Source organism: Acomys russatus, chromosome 19, assembly GCF_903995435.1.
Source record: "Acomys russatus chromosome 19, mAcoRus1.1, whole genome shotgun sequence".
Classification (NCBI taxonomy): domain Eukaryota; kingdom Metazoa; phylum Chordata; class Mammalia; order Rodentia; family Muridae; genus Acomys; species Acomys russatus.
Window position 1 is genome coordinate 62,619,628 of NC_067155.1, and position 19,476 is coordinate 62,639,103.

At 53.9% G+C, this 19,476-nt stretch overlaps 1 protein-coding gene across 1 annotated transcript; it reads left to right on the forward strand.

Moving 5' to 3' along the window:
* The first annotated feature begins 391 nt into the window (after positions 1-391).
* Tchp (trichoplein keratin filament binding) lies at positions 392-12,878 on the forward strand. Its single transcript, XM_051161716.1, has 13 exons — positions 392-608; positions 1,044-1,237; positions 1,535-1,745; positions 3,162-3,218; positions 4,340-4,408; positions 5,602-5,775; positions 6,393-6,505; positions 6,597-6,663; positions 8,154-8,326; positions 9,390-9,471; positions 10,754-10,939; positions 11,620-11,763; positions 12,754-12,878. Exons 2-13 carry the CDS (start codon positions 1,044-1,046, stop codon positions 12,784-12,786), a joined length of 1,503 nt encoding a protein of 500 aa, XP_051017673.1. The 5' UTR covers positions 392-608; the 3' UTR covers positions 12,787-12,878.
* The last annotated feature ends 6,598 nt before the right edge of the window (positions 12,879-19,476 follow it).

Sequence of the window (19,476 nt, forward strand, 5' to 3'; positions counted from 1 at the left end):
CAGGAACCGTGGCAGCCAACAGAATTGTGTTAGTAAGAGGCCCGTGTAAAGAGGGGCGGGAGGGCGGGTCAGGGGTTTCTTGGCTTCCGCTGTCTGTGGGGCACACCCGGGGAGCTTTGAAAATCATTTTTTTTTTTTTTTTAGCTCTGAGTAGTAAATGATTCTCATGTGCCTTGTTTGAGAAACTGATTTCTCCATCCCCTTGGTCACCCCTCTCCCCCAACCCGACACCCCGTAATCACCTTGATTCTGAGTTTTGAAGGATTCCATTCCTTCCTTCTCCCTACTTCAAGGACTTCCAACACTAACTGTTGATATCCCTCCTACCGCGAGGGGGCGCCAGAGGAAACCCCCACCACTTTCTTTTCCGGCAGAGAGCCGGACTTCGCGCAGGAGGTAGTTTGGCCTCCGCGGCGCTCCGTCATCCGGCGGGCTGCCCCGCAACCGGCGAGCAAACGGCTGGCGTCTGTGCGACGGGCGGTGCGGGACTCTCGGGTGGCGTGAGCGCGAGCTTAGGCCGGTGCCTTCGGGAGCCCAGAAGAGTCCGAGGTTAGGCTGGGCCGAGGCGTCCTCCGTCGCCGCGGGACCTGTAGCGAGTTGTATGTCAAGTGCGCGGCACTTACTGATAGCCTTTAAATCGTCGTCGCTGGTTGGTTGGTTTTGAGACAGGGGCTTGCTGTTTTGCCCAGGTTGGCCTGGAACTCCTGCACTCGAGTGATCTCTTCCGGCCTCGGCATCCAAAGTACCTGGAACCGCAGGGGCATGCCACACGCAGTGTGGAAATCCTCAGTTGCCTATCCCAGCCTTGTCTGGACAGTTCCGTGTCTGGCCACCGCGGGGCACAGTCCAGGCTTATTTAAATGGATGATTTGCAGCCTTGGTGTCAGATCATTTAAAACACGCTGGATTGAGCCTCGTGCTAAAGTTTTGGTCATTCAGTTGTTCTAGGGTGGGAAGGTGGGCCTTAAAGCTGTAATATAGGTGCAGCCACGGGGGACGGTGAGTGCCTCAGTGTCTACCCACTGCTGTTTCTGTTCCTTCAGATGGCGCTCCCCACCTTGCCCTCTTATTGGTCCAGCCGAAGGCCCCTAGATCGGCAGGTGGCTCGCCAGCGCCAGCGAGAACAGGAGGCCCAGTTTCGCCAGCAGTGGGAACAGAACAGCAGTTATTTCAGGACTTTGGACATCCACAACTCCAAACAGGCCGAATGGAGCTCCAAGACCTCCTACCAGCGGAGGCAAGTTGTCAGTGTGTCCTGCCTGCTGGTTCCTACCACTGGCTAGCTCTGGTCAGGGGATGCAGCCTCCAGGGCCCAGGGGCTGTGGCTTGTGAAAGCATGAGTTATCTGCATGGTGATGCTATTCTAGCTGGAAGTTGGGATGTGAGGTATGGGAGAAGTAGCTCGAATTCTAAAATATGCAGAGTAGCTGTCTTCTCTATAGGCGATTAACTCCCCCCCCCCCCCCAGTTCATATAGAAATGCGTGTGAAACGGTGGCCTCGGTGTGACTGATGCACGTGGGCTCTTTACCTAGCATGCACGCCTACCAGCGGGAGAAGATGCAGGAGGAGAAGAGGAAGAGCCTGGAGGCGCGGCGGGAGAGACTCAGGCAGCTGGTTCTGGAGGAGCAGGACCTGCTGGCCACAGAGCTGGAGAGTCTGAGGCTGAGCATGAGCCTGCGGGAGCGAAGAATCCGGGAACAGCACAGGGATCTGAAGTCAGCCCGGGAAGAACAGAGGAAACTGGTACCTACCCTAGGCCTTAGGAAGGCTGCGGCTCGTGGCTGTAGAGGGCCTGAGTGCTCCTAATGAGGGAGGCATGGAGTCCATGCCCACTGACACTCACGTCCTGTTAGCGCAGGAAGCAGAGAGTGCAGTAGAAGGAGGGTTTGGCCTATGACCTTCCAAGGCCCACCCCTAAAGGCACCCTGGCTTCTCTGAATAGTGCCAGAAACTGGGGAGCAATCTTCTTTGCTGCTGGTTTTGCTGTAATTGTGAACTGGTCTCATTATGTAGTCCTGGTGGCCTGGAACTTGCTTTGTAGAGCAGCCTGGCCTCAGAGTCACAGAGGCCCTCCTGCCTCTGCCTCCCCAGGATTGGGGTTGAAGGCAAATAACCTGTCTGGCTGAGAGCAAGCCCAGGGGATGGCTCAGGTTCGGCTCACAACAGTGATCTGAACCAAATGTGGTCAACTGTTCAATGTTTGCACCAACCGGGGGGCGGGGGGCAGAGCCATGTTTGTTGGCACTGTCAGCATATGGCCCTGGTAGTCCAACAGTGGCTGTCTCACAGCAGACAGACCAAGGATGCAGTCGTTGTTGAACGTGGCTGTCTCCGCACTCCCAGTCTGCTCCTGGGGTCTGGGAGGGGTTCTGGAGAACTTCTGGGTTTCAGTCTGTCAGAATTCTGAAGAACTTGGAATTTATACAGTCACAGGATAGAGGAGCTCGCCAGCAAGAGCGCGGGCAAGCAGCCAGCACCCAGCACCCAGCAGCCAGCAGCCAGCACCCACTCTAATGTGCCTTTACAGGGCGTGTTTGGAATGTGGCTTACAAATCATTGTAGGTGATTCTGCCTTCATCTTTTCAGGCCTGTGGTCCTTCGAAGGCCTGGGAATGCTGCCTTTTGTCCTCAAGTGGCTGTGCTAACTAGCCTCAGCTTGTGTGCTTTAGCTGGCTGTGTATTTGGAAACTCTTAGAGGGGGCCAGCCATAGCATCAGATCTCTCGGTCCACTGTGAGAGTCATTTGTCGGTGCCATCCATCCTGTTCTGATGTCCTGTCCCCAGAGCTGTGTGTGCAAGGGGCGGAGGTGTGAATGGCAGATGTGGTGACACCACTGGGTGGAGAAGCTCGTGTCTGAGCGGACTTCTCTTGTGTCTTGCTTAGGTGTGAGTGGGTTTGACCAGCGACATCAGGTGCCCTGTGTTTTCTTTTTTTTTTTTTTTTTTTTTTTTAAAGATTTATTTATTTATTTATTTATTTATACACTGCTCTGCTTGAATGTACTCCTGCAAGCCAGAAGAGGGCACCATATCACACTACAGATGGTTATGAGCCACCATGTGGTTGCTGGGAATTGAACTCAGGATCTTTGGTAGAGCAGGCAGCGCTCTTAACTACTGAGCCATCTCTCCAGCCCCAGCCCTGTGTTTTCTTTACAGGCCGCTGAGCGACTTTTATATGAGCACTGGAGACAGACCAACCCCAAACTTCGTGAGGTAAGAACTAAGCCTTCCGGTCTTCTCCTGTGGGGTGCCATCGTGTTTTCAAATTCTGAGTTCAGGCCAGCCTGGTCTAAAGCTACTGCTTTGTAAAGGAAGTTTTGGTGGGCCGAGTGCAAGGCTGGCATTGCTGCTGCTGCTGCCACCGCTGCTGCTTCCTCTTCCTCTTCTGTTTTCTTTAAAGATTTATTTACTTATTATGTATACAGTGTTCTGCCTGTATGTAACACCCACAGGCCAGAGGAGGGCACCAGATTTCATTGTAGATGTTGTGAGCCACCACGCTCTTCTTTTTTCTTTTGGCTGTCCTAGACTCGCTTTGGAGACCAGGCTGGCCTTGAACTCCTAGCAATCCTCCTGACTCTTCCAGAGTGCTGGGAATAAAGGCATGCTGCACCACTCCCGGCTTGGCTCTCCCAGCTATCACCTGGGATGTCCTTTCAAATTGCAGTTCCGTTTCTGAATCTTTATCTATTATGTATACAGTGCTCTGCTTGCATGTACACCTGTAGGCCAGAAGAGGTCATTAGATCACATTATAGATGGTTGTGAGCCACCATGTTGTTGCTGGGAATTGACTCAGGACCTCTGGAAGAGCAGTCAGTGCTCTTAACTTCTGAGCCATCTCCTCGGCCTGTTTCTAAATCTTCTGAGAAATGTTCCTGCTCATCTTGGGCTCCAGGAGAGAACTTTGGCCCTTTTGTTCCAGATGTAAACTGGGCTTAGAAGCACGTGCTTTGGTTTCCTTCTGTGTGTGAGAGGTACATGTGTGCGGTTGTGCTTGTGTGGACGTCAGAAGTCACAGCTCTCCTCTCCCTTGCTAAGGCAGCGTTTGTCTCTTTCTGCTGCTTAGCTGAACACTCCAGACTAGCTGGCTCTTGAACGGCTGGGCTTCTAGAGAATTCTCTCATCTTACCTCAGAGGTGCTAGGATCACACAGCCATGGTTTTCACAAGGATGGCTCAGGGATGGAGCTCAGATTTACAGGCTGGTCCTCATTCACACTGACTTTATTGTGGTTGCGTTGCAGTCAGTCAGGTGCCAGCAGCAGGAAGTCACCTCAGTAAGTCTCACACAAGCTCTCGGGGAAATGAATGCTTCCTCTTTCTCATTTTCAGATTGAGTTGGACCTTCACAAGAAGCACGTGATAGATTCTTGGGCAACACAGAAAGAAGAAAAGAAACAGGTGTGTGGCGTGTGACCCTCACACACTGTGCTGTGGCGCCTCCTCACCCCAGACTTTTGTTTTGTGTCTATGCTTTTGGCTAGAGGAGCAGCAGGTGCCTGCCAGGCTACTTGCAGCATGTACAGTCTGAATGTTTGTTTGTACATGCTCACATGGGTGTGCGTGCGTACGTACGTGAGTGTGTGTGTCTGTGTGTGTGTGCGCACACATGCAGGTGTGTAGCAGTCAAAGGACAACCTTGGGTGATGATGTTCCCCGGGATCCAGCCATCTACTTGTGAAATAGGGCCTCTGAGTGGTCTGGCTTCCCCAAGTAGACTTCCAAGGACCAATAGGGACCCATCACTTTCCATTTCCCCGGGACTGAGACTATAAACATGTGCCACTTTGGCACATTTTTTGGCATGTTGGCCAAAATTAAACTTGGGTAGTGGTGCCTCACGCCTTTAATCCCAGCACTCGGGAGGCAGAGGCAGGCGAACTGCTGTGAGTTCGAGGCCAGCCTGGTCTACAAAGTGAGTCCAGGACAGCCAGGGCCACACAGAGAAACCCTGCCTTGAAAAACAAAATCAAAAAATTAAAATTAAAAACTTTATTTTCTGCGTATGGGTGTTTTGCCTGCATGTATGGTTGTGGACTTCAAGCATGCCTGGTGCATGTGGAAGCCAGAACTGGGTGTTGAATCCGCTGGAACTAGAGTTGTGGACAGCTGTGAGCCACCATGTAGGTGCTGGGAAGTGGACGGGGTCCTCTGGAAGAACAGCCACTGTCAGTGTTCTTAACCATAGAGCCATCTCTCCACCCAGGTTTTTATTTTTTATTTTACTTGTGTGTCTGAGTGCCATGTGTGCTGATGTCCTCCTGAGAGGCTACGGTGAGGGCATCAGATCACTTGGAGTTGGAGTTGACATTGACTGATGCCTGATGTGGGTGCTGGCATCTGACCTCCAGCGGTCCTCCTGAAGAGCCAGGCCGTCTCTCGGCCCCAGCATCGTAAACCCACATCGGAAGCCCTCAAACTGGGCATGAGTCCACAGCATGTGTGCTCACCACTTTGCTCTGATGGTCACTGTGTTATCTTGTGGAGGAGCAAGGAAGCCTTGCGCTGCTGGAGAAGTGAGGCTCCAGGCTGAGCTGACTGGAGCAAGGAGCTGAGTCTCATGGCTGCGTGCTGATAGTGCTATCCTCTTGTAGCAAGCAGCCACGGAGGAGCAGGAGAACGCACGGTTTGAAAATGAGTGTGAGGTAGCCCGCAGGGAGGCGGCGGAGAGAGTGAGAGCGGAGCAGGCGAGCAGGCAGCTCCAGGACAAGCTGCAGGCCGAGGCCCTGCGCCAGCAGATGGAGGAGCTGAAGCAGAAGGAGACAGAGGTGAGGGAGAACCTTCCTGACCACAGGGGCGGGGCTTCTGTGAGCCGCATCCCGACTGGGTGCTGTCTTCTCATGCCTGTGCCCCCTCATGACTTGGCTGAGGTGCTCCAGTGTGTGCTCACACGCTGGAACATTAATGGGTAGGAACACACCTGTGCACGCAGACGTGTTTAGGGTCAGGGCCCTTTTAGGTCAGGGCTTTCCAGTGGGATAGGCTCCATCTGACACACACTGCACCGCGGTCCACTCGTGGCAGGTTCTGGGTCTCAGGACGTGAGCGGTGAAGGGGCTGCCTTTGAGAACACTAGTGTCCTGAGGCCTGGGCCTCTTCTGTCCGTCTCCCTTTCCCTGGCCCCACTGTGTTAATAACTAGTACAGTGCCCATCACTAATTCTGGATGCTACAGATAGGGCCTGAGCCGGAGCTTCCTCATCTCTGGCCTACCATGGCTGCTGTGTTGGCCACAGACACAGAAGTTAAGTTTGAGTAGGTGTGGGCGGGCACAGGCTTGGAGGAATGGCTTGGTTGAGGTGGCACTCACAGCCTCATGGAGGGGACCGTGAGCAGCAGGCCGTCTGGTTGCCCCATGGGACTTGGCTTTCCCACCGTAACCGCAGGCGACCAAGCTGCAGAAGGAGCAGGAGAACCTGCTGAAGCAACACTGGCAGCTGGAGAGGCTGGAGGAGGACAGGAGACAGAGGGCAGCCCTCCGGCGCAAGGCAGAGCTCGGGTGTGTATGGGAAGCCTCTGGCCTCTGGGAACCGAAGGGGGTGTGGCTTTATGGAGCAGCTGTTTGATTGGCACTCCGTCCTCATCTTCAGGCGCTTCTTGAGGCATCAGTACAACGCACAGCTCAGCCGGAGGACGCAGCAGGTCCAGGAGGAGCTGGTGAGTGCACACACCTTGTCAGGCTTTCCGCATCCTTAAGAGTTAAAGCACAGTTGGCAGCAGAAAAGTGCTGGCGGGTGGCACAAGGAAGCTGACAAGTTTGCAAGCCCGGGTTACACTTGATAGCGCTGTCAGAGCTGTCTGTGCTTGAGCTGTGAGGGCTCGGGGTGTAGCTCTGAGGGATATTGCATTGTTTTTGCTTGTTTTTTGTCTTTTGAGGCAGGGTCTCACTGTGTACCCTTGGCTGGCATGGAACACACTATGTAGACCAGGCTAGCCTCAGGCTCACAGAGATCTATCTGTCTCTGCTCCCCAAGTGCTGGGATTAAAGGTATGCGCCACCACACCTGGTTCTTAGATATTTATTAGAAAATAAATAAATAGATTTTGGGGAAAAGAGAGGTGGCTCCGTGGTTAAGATCACTTGTTGCTCTTGCAGAGGAGCTGGGTTTGGTTCCCTGCACCCACATGGTGCTATAAGGCCACTGTGTAGACCAGGCTGGCCTCGAATTCACAGTGATCCACCTGCCTCTGCTTCCAGAGTGCTGGGATTAAAGACGTGCGCCACCACGCCCGGCTGTCCTCAGGTATTCTTGATGGAGGAAGGATGGAGGTGATGCAGATGCTGATTGGCTTAAGTGGCAATCATTTCACAATGTGGCACAAGCGACAGAGTGCCGGGTCTGTAGTGAGGTGCAAGGCGAGCTTCTCCTTGGCTCCTCGCACCCCCGTGATGTCCTCCCCCATCTGCAGAGGCGCCTGCTTCTGTGTGGGTCTGCCTCACCCTGTTTTCTATATACAGCTGTAGAGAGAGAGGGGGCCCCCTCTGTGTCCATTTCCCAGTGCCATTTCAGTTGTGTTGCTCAGCACGCCTGTTTTCAGGGCTTGGTATTCCTGTCAGTGCTTTAGTGAGCGTGCAGCGTGTGGATGAGCACATGACGGCTCCTGACTGACTGCCTCCTTTGGTCACTGCTCTGTGCCACCTCCGGATTCCCCTCATCCTTTTGTTGTAGTGTTGGGTTGTGAATACATGGATAATAGGTAGCTCCCTGCTCCTGGGCATCTTCTGGTCAATTCTAGTTTTCCTGTTTACAGTAAAGCTGCGGTGAACAGTTTGTGCATGTGTGTTCACATGCGCTGCAGTAACCACAGTGTTCTAAAATGTGCTGCCATCCACGTCCTGGGGCATGTGCCTGTGCTGGCACAGGTGGCAGGGGGAGGTCACCGGTGCTGCCATCCATGTCCACGGCATGTGCCTGTGCTGGCACAGGTGGCAGGAGGGGCACTTCCTTTACGGGAAGCCTCTGGGCCTGAAGCGGATGACATGCGCATCCAGAGCAGTCCAGCCCCTTCCCTGTGTCCTGAGAACGCATGAGGCCCCACATGGCTGGCTCTGTGGCTCATGCAGAAGGGGCTGCCCAGGAAGCTGGGCTCACCTGGCTGCAGCAGGCTTTGGCCAGCCCACCCACAGGACACACCTCTTCCTCTAGGAGGCAGATGGGCGGATCCTACAGGCTCTGCTGGAGAAGGAGGAGCAGCTGCAGCGAGCCCAGCTGGCCAGGCGGGAGCAAGCCCTGGCTGACGCAGCCTGGATGAAGCAGGTCATCGAGCAGCAGCTGCAGCTGGAAAAGGCTCGGGAGGCTGAGCTGCAGCTGCTCCTGAGGTGAGGGCACAGCTGCTGGGCAGGAGGCTCCTGGTCTCTCCTCCAGGTCCTTGAGATGCCCTCAGGTCTGGGTGGAATGTCCGTTGTCATCACTTGCTTGGGGCAGTGACCAAATGTTAGTCAAGGCGGGAATCATGGGCCAGAGTAATGATGTGGTCATGGAGAGTCTTGAAACTGTGCAAGTGTTTAATGCTGCTCGGCTCTGGATTTAACACATGCCTGAAGACAGTGCCGCCATGTTGCCTTGGCTGGTCTCTACTTCCCCAGTGATCTCTTGAATGCCCAGGGCTGGGACTGCTGGCCTGTGTGCCCAGCTTTGGGGCCTAAAACTCCAGCCCGTAGATAGAAATAGTCAAAAGATAGGCAGTGTGCACTGACGTCCAGACTCCATGACTGGACCGTGACGTTCAGCCAGGTGGAGGTGCATGGCTCATGGAGACCCTTCAGGTGAGCCAGTAGCCATCCTGGGAGCTTGGCGATTGGACTTGGGCGTAGGTAGTGTCCTCCCATCTCTGGTCCTGATGGTTTTATTACCTCGGTGCTAAATGGATGCAGTGTTTTATTTATTTTTCTTCTTCAAGGCAGGGTTCTCTGTGTACTCCTGGCTGTCCTGGACTCACTTTGTAGACCAGGCTGGCCTCAGACTCACAGAGATCCACCTGCCTCTGCCTCCCAAGTGCTGGGATTAAAGGTGTGTGCCACCAAGCCTGGCTTTTTTTTTTAAAGGAGATGCAGGGTTTTTTGTTTTTTTGTTTTTGTTTTTTTTTCCTGAGACAGGGTCTCTCTGTGTAGCCTTGGCTGTCCTGGACTCACTTCGTAGACCAGGCTGGCCTCAGACTCACAGAGATCCGCCTGCCTCTGCCTCCTGAGTGCTGGGATTAAAGGTGTGCGCCACCACGCCCGGCCGGAGATGTAGTATTAAATAATGACCTAAAATGCCACAGAAGTGCTGTCTTACCTGTCGTCTCTGCAACGCTGGTGTGGACGCTTGTGCCTAAAGCTTGGCAGCTGTGTGTGCCTCTGCTGGCTTAGAGCCTCTGTCGTCCCCTTTGTGTTTGTCCAGGGAGGAGGCCAAGGAGGTGTGGGAAAAGAGAGAAGCCGAGTGGGCTCGAGAGCAGAGTGCGCGCGACAGACTGATGAGTGAGGTAATCCCAGCCGCCAGGGCCTTGGACAGCAGCCGTTGGTCCCACGGGGATGTGGGCAGCCCCAGCACCTGCTCTGAGAATACCTCTGCTCTGGTTTTCTTAAGTAGCATTTAAGTCACTATGTAAGTACCGCAAGCTTACTAGAAAGGACATTCAGATGTATAGAAAGGACGAGAAGGCGGTCTCCAGAGCCTTCGCGTCCACCGCCTCTTGCATTTGTCTCGTGCAGCTCAGTGCATGGCTTCTCAACTGCATGTGTTTTCCTCCACTGTGCTGTTTGGTTCCGAGTGTTTTCTCAGCACCGCATCAGCAGCATTGCAGGACTGCAGTGTGAGGGTGCAGGAGACCTAGCTGGCAAGCGTGTGTTGCCCTCACACTGAGCTGTGCAGAAGTGGGCTGGTCTGACGAGCTCTGCATCTACACATCGGCTTCGGTCGGCTGGTTGGCTGGTTGGCGCTCACTTTTGTAAATCATACCCTCGGCTTTCCATCCTCCACACTTCAGTTCCCCCTGCATGTGTTCCCCTCCTTACAGCGCAGGTGTTGGCATGTCTGGTTGGCTTCTTGGGTCCTGGGCTGGGGTTGGGACATCACGTGGCTCTGGGTCAAGGTTCAGGTTCCAAACAACAGCAGGTGCCTGCTCCTTGCCGCAGTAGAGGATGCGTGACTGCACCCCACTAACTGCGGGGCTGGCCATGCTGGGCTGAGCCTACCGCGTTTCTCTGAAGCTCCTCTGCACCTGTGTCCAGGGCTCCCCAGTGTTTTGGTAGGGGTCTCCATTACTGTGATAAAACACACGAGCTAAAGCAACACAAGAAGAAGGGGCTTGTTTCAGCTTACAACTCTGAGGTCACAGGCTGTTACTGAGGGAAGTCAGGGCAGAAACGGAAGCAGAAGCTGCTTACTGGCTTCTTCCTGTGACTGGCTTAGCTTGCTTTCTTATACAGCGTAGGGCCACCTGCCTGCCCAAGGGTGGTGGTGCCCTGGTGTGCTGGGCCCGTCCATAGTAACCATTAACCAAGAAAAGTCACTAGTGACTTGCCTGCAGGCCAACCTTAGGGAGGCATTTTCTCAACTGAGAGTCCTCTTCCCAGATGACTGTACTATGTGGAGAGGTAGGACAGACAACAATCACAACACCAGGAGCCAGACAGTGGGCATGGGTGGCCTGCCTGTGTATTGTGACCGGATGGGCTGGGCGGGGACAGATGCGCTGCAGCCAGTGTGAGGCTTAGAGCACGAGTCTTAGACTGAATGCAAACCTTCTTTCTCCCTTTGGCCAGGTCCTGTCAGGGAGGCAGCAGCAGATACAAGCGAAGATTGAGCAGAACCGGCGGGCACAAGAGGAGACCCTGAAACGCAGGGAAAAGCTCATCCAGAGTCTGGAGGAGGCGAGGCAGTCAGCTCAGCGTGCAAAGGAGGAGAGCGAGGAGCTCAAGGCAGCCAGGAGGCAGGAGCTGGCAGCCCAGGTGGGGGCCGAGGGCAAGCGCAGCCTCTGTAGGACAGGCCCCCGGCACCTTAGAAGACTATGTACACGCATGTGTGTGTGAATGTGGGCTCCTGTACTTGCATGCAGTGCCCGAGAAGGCCAGTGGGAGGCACTGGATCTCCTGGAGCTAAGCACAGGCAGGGGAAAATAGCTCACCTACTGCTGCTGGGAACTGAACTTGGCTTCTCTGGAAGAGCAGTTTGTCTTTCTTTCCTTCTTTCTCTCTTTTCTTTTTTTCTTTTTTTGGTTTTTGGAGACAGGGTTTCTGTGTAGCCTTAGCTATCCTAGACTCAAGTTGTAGACCAGGCTGGCCTCAAACTCAAGAGCGATCCGCCTGCATCTGCCTCCCGAGAGCTGGCGTTAAAGGCATGTGTCACCATGCCTGGCTCAGTTTGTCTTTCTAACCACTGAGTCAGGGCTCTGGTTTCTTAGTCTCTGTGGGGACCAGGCTAATGTTACTTTTCTTCTTTCTATCCCATGTTCTCCAAACACATGGCTGTAATCGGAGCTTTCACGAAATCCACAGCACCACCTGCGTGGCCTTTTCTGGTCCTCAGGGTCCCATCCTGGCGGCTGGCACCTGCCATCAGCCTCCCTGCTTGGAGGGCAGGGCTGTGCCCTATGGGCCTTGTCTCTGGTGACTTTGTTCTTGGCATTCAGGTTGCAGAACGCCAGCTCCAGGCATGGGAGGCTGCACGGCAGGTAGAGGAGGAGGCGGCGGCGGCCAAGCAGGCAGAACAGCTCTCAGACGCTCTGCTGCAGCAGGAGGCGAAGACCATGGCTGAGGAGGGCTACCGGCCCAAGGTAGGCACCTGCCAGGGGACAGGGCGCCACGGCCCCATGCTGAGCTCCTCCTCGTCTCCTCCCTGTGTGTGTGTCTGTATGTCCTGACCGGCTACAGCCTCAGTGCAAAGGCTGCGTCCTTGACTGGACCTCAGATGGTCCAGTGTAGTTCTGTTCCGGTTCCTGCTCCTTCATCTTTGCACGGCCCATGAGTTTGACTATCGATCGTGTACCTGTCTGCCCTGTTGGGGACAAAGTGCAATCTGGAGGAGCTATGGCCATAGCTGGTGACAGACAGCGGGGTCAGGCCCAACTGCCCAGTGAAGTCAGGTGACCACGAGCCTGCTTACCTGTTTCCCTTTTCCTCTGCTCCTCACCTCTCTCTGTGCATCTTTCTGTAGTACGTAGGTCCCTGTTGTGAGGGACCTGCTGACTAGGCTCTCTCTCTGGAGCTAGGGCCACCTGGGCCCCAGCATTCTGAGGGTGCGTGTGGCAGAGAAAGAGTGGACTGTTCCACTGTCAGAGAAGTAGGTCCCCGGGTGGGACAAGACAGAGCGGGTCTTCCATCTGCTGTGGACCTTCAAAGCCCTGCAAGTCAGAGGGCTCTAAACACAAGGAGCAGCGTTTCCTTTCTTTCTTTCTTTGGTGTTTTGAGACAAGGGTTCTCTGTGTAGCTGTGGCTGCCCTAGACTCACTTTGTAGACCAGGCTGGCCTCGAACTTACAGCGATCTGCCTGCTTCTGCTTTCTGAATGCCAGGATTAAGGGCATGTGCCACCACGCCCGGTAGGAGCAGCATTTTCAAAGTCACCTGGGTGTGCATCAGTGTGTCAGGATTAGGGCCTGACGGAGCACACATGAGTGTCTCAGGCCAGTCATAAAGGGCCTTGTTTGTGGCTCAGGGCAAGGTTCTCTCAGCTCTAAGTGAAAACTCACTTGTATGTGCCTAACAAAAGGGAAGGTCAGTGCCCCAGAATGCTCACCTGATATGTGGTATGCTTTCTTTTCTCAGCCTTATGGACACCCCAAAATTGCCTGGGACTGACACTGAGTGCAGAGAAGCAAGCTGACTTGATACAACTCCAGACAATTGTACAATGATCGTCCTGGCCAAGACTTGGCACTGCTGGGTAGCTCAGCCATGCCTGTGCAGGCACATCATGGTCCCGCTCCTGTCATGATGTCATGGGTTTGCGGAGCCTGGCGAGAGCCTTCCCTGCTCTCCCAGAGGGCGCACAGCACTTCAGAAGTAGAGTTTAGAGATGCACTAAGAACAAGTCACAGTCTGACAGGATATGAAGGTTCCTCTCGTCTCACTGTAGTTTTCAGCTCTAGGGAGGATCAGCCAGAGAGAGGAGGGGACCTTTCAGAAGCTACTCTGTTGGAGACGACTCGTAGGTCTTGGTGTAGTTATTTCAGGCTATTAGCTAAGGAGCCTCAAGGACCACATGGTGTGTATTCTGGAAAGATAGTGACAAAGGAGCATTCTGCAAATATTGTGAGAACCCCTCCCATAGGTGCTGGGGTGGTGCTCAGTTTAGGGTGCTTACTGTGTGGTCCTCGTCCAGTTAATACCACCTAGAAGGTTCCACAGGACATGTGAGCCCACCCATACCACCCCTCAAGGTCCTGGAGGGTCCTCAAGGTCACTTGGCTGGCTGGCCTGATAGAGGCAGGGGCTAGGGGCACGACTAGGGACCTCCTGAGTCTGGGGGAGGCCTGTGTGCAGCCCTGTGTGAATTAAGTGCCCAGAGAACCATGTGACCCTGGAGAAATGGAATGAGACTTGGAGTCACAGGTGAGCCCATGTCTCCACTGTTTACCCATCTGACCCAGCTCCTGCTAAGCAGCTAAGGTTCCTGTAGCCACAACTGTAGTTTTACGGCTTGTGTTTTTCCACATGCCTCCTCTGGGGCTTGTTTCCATCGTTGTATTCAAGATTCCATACCTCAGCGAACTCTAGCTGGTTCCAAGGCATCTTCTCTGGTTATAGGAAGCCATAGTTAAAAATGCCTGGGCTGCATCACGTCCCTTGTCCCTTCCACATGGAGCCTGTCCTGTCTGTTCATTTTACCCGTGGTTCTGTGGCCCCTGAGCTGTGTTCATCATGCACTTGTACTTACTTGCCCTTTTCAAATGCTCAGTAATTGTGAAGTAAAAACTCTATTTCATGTCACCTTAGCTGACACTGCTGCTTGGTATTGCTGCGGGTAGGCGCTGGGTAGGCTGCTGGGTAGTGTGCTGGGCAGGGCGCTGGGTAGGTTGCTGGGCGCTGGGTAGGCTGCTGGGCGTTGGGCTGGGCGCTGGGCAGGGCGCTGGGCGCTGGGTAGGAGTTGGACACTAGACTCAGGCATGGATGCACAAACTTCATGGCACAAGACTGAGACCACAGTGTAACAGGAACTCAACAGCCCTGTTTCCTTATGGACAGCGTCTTCCTGCTATCTGGGCTTTAGGGAGTGGTCTGTGCGTGAACTCAGCCATCACTCTCAGGACTGTTGTGATGCTTTTGAAAAACATGGAGCAGTTCTTCATGACCTGGGTTCAGCCGTGTGGAGTCAACACCTCATCTTTGAGCAAGGGCACCTTTATGCTCACCAGGACACAGTCACGTGCTTCCTTGACCACTTCGGTGCCTCTGCTGTCCCTCCATGCAGTGACTGTACACGCTCGTTCCTTTACTCACTTCTCTCTGGCTCCACCTTCTTCTGTTGAGACTGGCATCTCTAAAGCTCTCTGCGTGACTCCAGATGATGTCCACATCTGCCGCCTTCAGAGTGCGGGAGGGCACAAGGCTGCCTGCGCACCACCGCCCCACGGCGCTCATCTTTAGACTAGCACACCTCGCCTGCAGCTCCCTGTGCGTGCTTCTAAATGCCCGGCCCTGTTTCCCCATCACTGTAGGCAAGGCATCTGTGAGAGTCCCCACGCTGGGCCACGCTGTCACTGATGCCACCTGACTTGTGTTGTGACTCCCAAGACCTCACCGAGCACCTGGACCTAACTGGCCACACCACTGTTTTGGCTTCCAGCTCACATTTCTGAACCTCTTTGGGCTGTTGGTAGAAATCAGGGGCCAGTATGATGGCATAGTGGTTAGAGGCATTGGTTGCTAAGTCTGGTGAGTTCAATCTTTGGTAGAAGGAGAGAACACACACACACACACACACACACGTGTGCCCCCCCCCCCCACATGCACACACACTCAGATGCAGAAGTGAGCATCTCTGAGGACTGCACTGACACTGCCCTCTTCCAGTTGTCACCTCAGGAGTGCAGCCTGAGGCTCAGGCCTTGACACCTCCCAGGTCTTTAGGGTGACGTGAGGCAGGCCTCTGGCTTTCAGTAGCTTCCACCTTGGTACTGCAGCCTGGCTCCTGCTTCCACCCCTGACCACGGAGCCTGGGTCCCATGCTCAGCAGATGACACTATCAGACACCAACCCGGAGTCCCCGGGCCTCTCCCACCCATCACTATTGTCCAGGTGTTGTGGACTTCCTTTCCTCATGCTGTAGTCAGGCCTGTTAACAGACTCAAGCCTGCAGAGCAAGTCACCAGCCCACAGTTGCCCCCCCAGAAACCCCCCCTGGAACACCATCCGGCATCCTGGCCCAGCCTGGGACAAGGACATAGCTCCCAGTGAATGCCCACTCACTACGGTGCCCAGCACAGGGGCTGTGCCATACTTGCTCAGACAGCACAAAGCTTCCAAACCAAGTTCCAGAGAAACAGTGCTGCCTGGATAGGCTAAAAAGCTTCTTGAAAGCAGCAATTACGGAATTGCAGTGTTAAGGGAACAATCCGCCGGAAGGTGATTTCTAACAGAGTGAATGGTGTTTTTCATTCTGGCATGCGCCAGCCAGCCTGGTTTACATGGGCACCGGGGATGGACCCAGCCAGGGCTTCATAAGGTGTGGCAACACTCTACCAACTGAGCCATGTCCTCACCCAGGCCTTTTCATTCTGGGGATTTTTCTATACTTTTTCACACAGAGAGAACAGCAGTAGCCTTTGAGATGAAAGGAAATGTAATTTTAAAAATAAAACAGGGCTGATGAGATGGCTTAGCATCTCATGGAGCTTGTGGTGTAGTGTGACTGCCGAGTTCAATCTCTGGGACCCACAGAACTGATTCCTGCAAATTGTCTTCTTGGCTCCACATGCCTTACCCCCCGCCCCCCAATGCATAGACATTAAATTAAAATGTAAAGAAGGCCAATGCTAGAGATAGCTAAAGTCACAAGGTAAGTAGGAACCAAACCCTAGGTCCTACCGCCTGTCCTGCACGAGTGTGGGAGTCTCCTGTCCCTGTCTCTGAGCAGCAGGATGAGACTCCATGGGATAGCCATGATGACACTCGTCTCCGAAGGTCTCGTCACATGTTCACAGTGAAGACAGAAGTACAGGAGATGCACACAGGCTTTGTTCAGCTGCCCTGAAGTTAGGGGACAGAGGCCCGCAGAGCTCTGTAGAGCAAAGACTGCTTGGGTCCCTCACCTGGTGGCAGGCTCACAAGTGGCCACTCTATAATGGCCACTTCGTTCAGTGAGGGAAAGTACACAGCTCTCCTCGACTCAGTTTCCGGTTCCAGTCAGTGCCTACCACATGGCGGCCAGATGTCTCCTCGTGGGTCCATGTCTTCTGTCTGTGAAATGGGGATGGAAATCTAGGCTGCGGAAAACAGAGCTTGTGCCACGGACCGTCTCAGCCAGGTATAGGTCCTTGGGAACGGGAGTTCTCGAAGCGTCGGTGTACAGGGATTTTGGATCTGAGTGTCAGTTGCCGAATCCTTGTACATGGACGGTTCAAGAACTCCCGTGTCCAAGGATCTATACCCGACTGAGACGGTCCATGGCAGGGGGTGCCCCACATTGAGCCACAGAGACCTTTTGCAAGGTGGGTGTGAGGGGACTGCAGACCCAGGAGAGCATGGCGTAGTACCAGAGTGAGGTTCCAGGAAGGGGCATGAGGAAGAGAGAACAGAGAAAGGTAGGAAGATGGCTGCATACGGACAGGTACGCACTTCAAGAGGAAGGTCAGTTCTGAAATGTGCCTGTCTCTTAGGTGTTCTGGGAACAAGATGGAGCTTACAGATGAGGCTCAGAGAGAAGCCAAGGTTCAGTGAGTGTCGGTATGGGCTTTTGGAGGAGAGGCTGGCCAAGGTGGGCCTGAGAGATGGCAAGAGGGGAAGATGAATCCCAGGGGGAGGGTGCTGCGAAGAGGGCTTCCTGTAGGAAGAGCTCTGGAGTCCCAGGAAAGATATCTCATGTGGGAGACAAATTAGACTAAGTTCTGAGGGGTGGGAACAGTTTGGGGACTTGGGAAGAGACGGAACTGTGGTGGGTGTGGGATGGGAGCAAGAGCCAGATGTGCACAGGGGCTTTGGATGTGGGGAGCTGAGTTGATGTCATACTCACTGCCTGGTGACCTGCTTCCTGACTCTGCCTGTAGGTGGAAACAGGTGCAAGGACTTGTAGTCGGGCTGAAGGGAAGAGCTGTGTCAGAGGACTTGCTCCTGGCCTGCTGGGTCCCTCTGTGAGATGGTCTATGCTTAGCCTCTGATGGAGGACATGTTCGCACAGGGCTGAGCCAGTGGGCAAAGCTCAGCAGTCCTTTCTCTTGGCCTCATTGGACACCAGATAGTCCAGGGCCTGATGAGCTCAGCAGAGACCCTGTGGGGAAGCCACAGGCTTTAGCGCACCAGCGGATAGCTAAGAGCCATTTGTTTAAGCAGTCTTAATGGCACTCTCGCAGTGGCCTTGAGGCTTCCAGAAGTGTTGTCACTGGCTCCTCTACCACATCCTCAGTTACAGGAACAGTCAGATTCCTCACCTTCCCCAGGCTGGGTTGAGTCCTCGTGTGCTGGCTTCTTCTCCTGTCAAATGGAAACAACCCTTCCTCTGTGGGTTCCCGTGAAGATCGGAGCGGTCATTCATTTGGTGTATGTCTGCGGGTGTACGCATGCATGCCACAGTGCGTTTGCGGGTTAGAGAACAGTTCACAGAAGCGATTTTCTCTAACCATGTGGGCTCTGGCCATCAAACTCAGGCTATCAGGCCTGTAGGCAGGTGCTTTGCTGGCTACTCTGTATCACCAGCACTCTCTGAAGAGGTCACCCATGGACAGAGCTGAGCAGCGCACAGCAGTCAGTAGCAGCTGGAATTACGATGTTATGATGGGCTCAGCGGCTCTAGAGGGCTTCTTGGGAACCTGGCCCAGGAAGCATTCTGGGTGGGCGTGAGCTGTTCAGTCTGACCTGGGTCCTCTTTTGATAAGCTGGGCCACACAGTGTGTAACATTGTACTGTCTTCAGACTTCATTTGGAGAGGCCTGGAAATGGTCATTTTTGTCCCCTCCTCCTTCCATCTGCAAGTACCAAATCACTTTTTAAGACATGCTGGTGGGATGGGAGATGGCCCTCACAAGCCCTCTGCACACCTGTACAGTGGGCCTCCTTCTGAAAGAAAAACAGACTGCGGCCTTCAGCATGAACTAATTCTATTACCTGACTGCCTGTCTGGAGGGGAGAGGGCAATGCGTTGGGCTGGCTCAGGCTGACCTAAAAATGAAGGGCGAGTGTGCCAGGGTGAGATGGGTACAGGAGTGGGCATGACGGCACACGCCCAAAACTCCAGCTTCCAGGAAGCTGAGGCAGGAGGATGACAGCTCAAGGCATGCCTGAGCTGCATGGCACAGTGCCACAAGTACAAAACAGGCTGTGTACTAAACACGGGAAGGGAAGACTAAGGTGGGTGTCCCAAGAGATTGAGCCGGAAAACACCCCTCCCGAGAGACCCGCCCCACCAGCTGGAGGGAGGCACGTGATCGCAGACACTTAAAGAGACTATTTATTGCATAACTGCCAGGCACAAATTTCAGAACCATTTTAAATGAGGGGACAATAACTTCAGGAACAGGATGTTTAGTGACAATGACAAACAAGTACAGGAGAACAGTGACTGGGTTAATGACTGGTATGAAATGCATCTCATTTAGTCTATGCAGCATTTTGTTTTGTAAGAGCATGGGCTATATTCAACTAGGACAAGAAGGAAAGGAAAGTGGACTATAAAAGGCTCATGGGAGCAGCGGAGGACACGAGTGTGCTACTGTCCACCAGGGTTCTGCGATGAAGGTCACTGGAGTCAGGGTAGAACCCTACATTGTGCAATTATAGTCCCAATTGGGTGCAACACTGGACTTAAGTCTTTGGCAAGTTAGAACCACTGTGCTGAAGCCATGGTGCCTTCTGCTATTGGAACTTTGGACAAGGCCTGCTCATCAATTGTACCTTCATCTTCTTGGTCTCAGGAAGCAGGGTACACAGGCAGGAAGGGACAGAGCAGCCCGAATGGATGCAGAGCTGACATGTGTGAGGCAAGGGGACCCGCATGGAAGAACGGCCAAGACAAGCACTGAGACAAGATGCATCTGCTGTCAGCTCCTGCTGTCTCCTCGGCCTCCACCTGGGAGCTTCGGCGTGAGGGCGACACTGGACTGACTGGACTCGGTGTTCTTGAGCGCGTCTGGAAACGCTGCACTGGCCCTGCCCCTTGATTTTCTAGATAGACAGTATGCTCTGTGGCAGGTCCTTGGCCTTTTCGCTGAAAAGACACTCTTCCACATCTAATGAACAATTAATTGTCTTCTTAGAAGCTCCTAACCGAGGCCTGTTTTCCCTGGGGAACAGCTCAGGACTGGAACCAGTGCCCGCCAGGGAGGGTAGTTAAGTCCT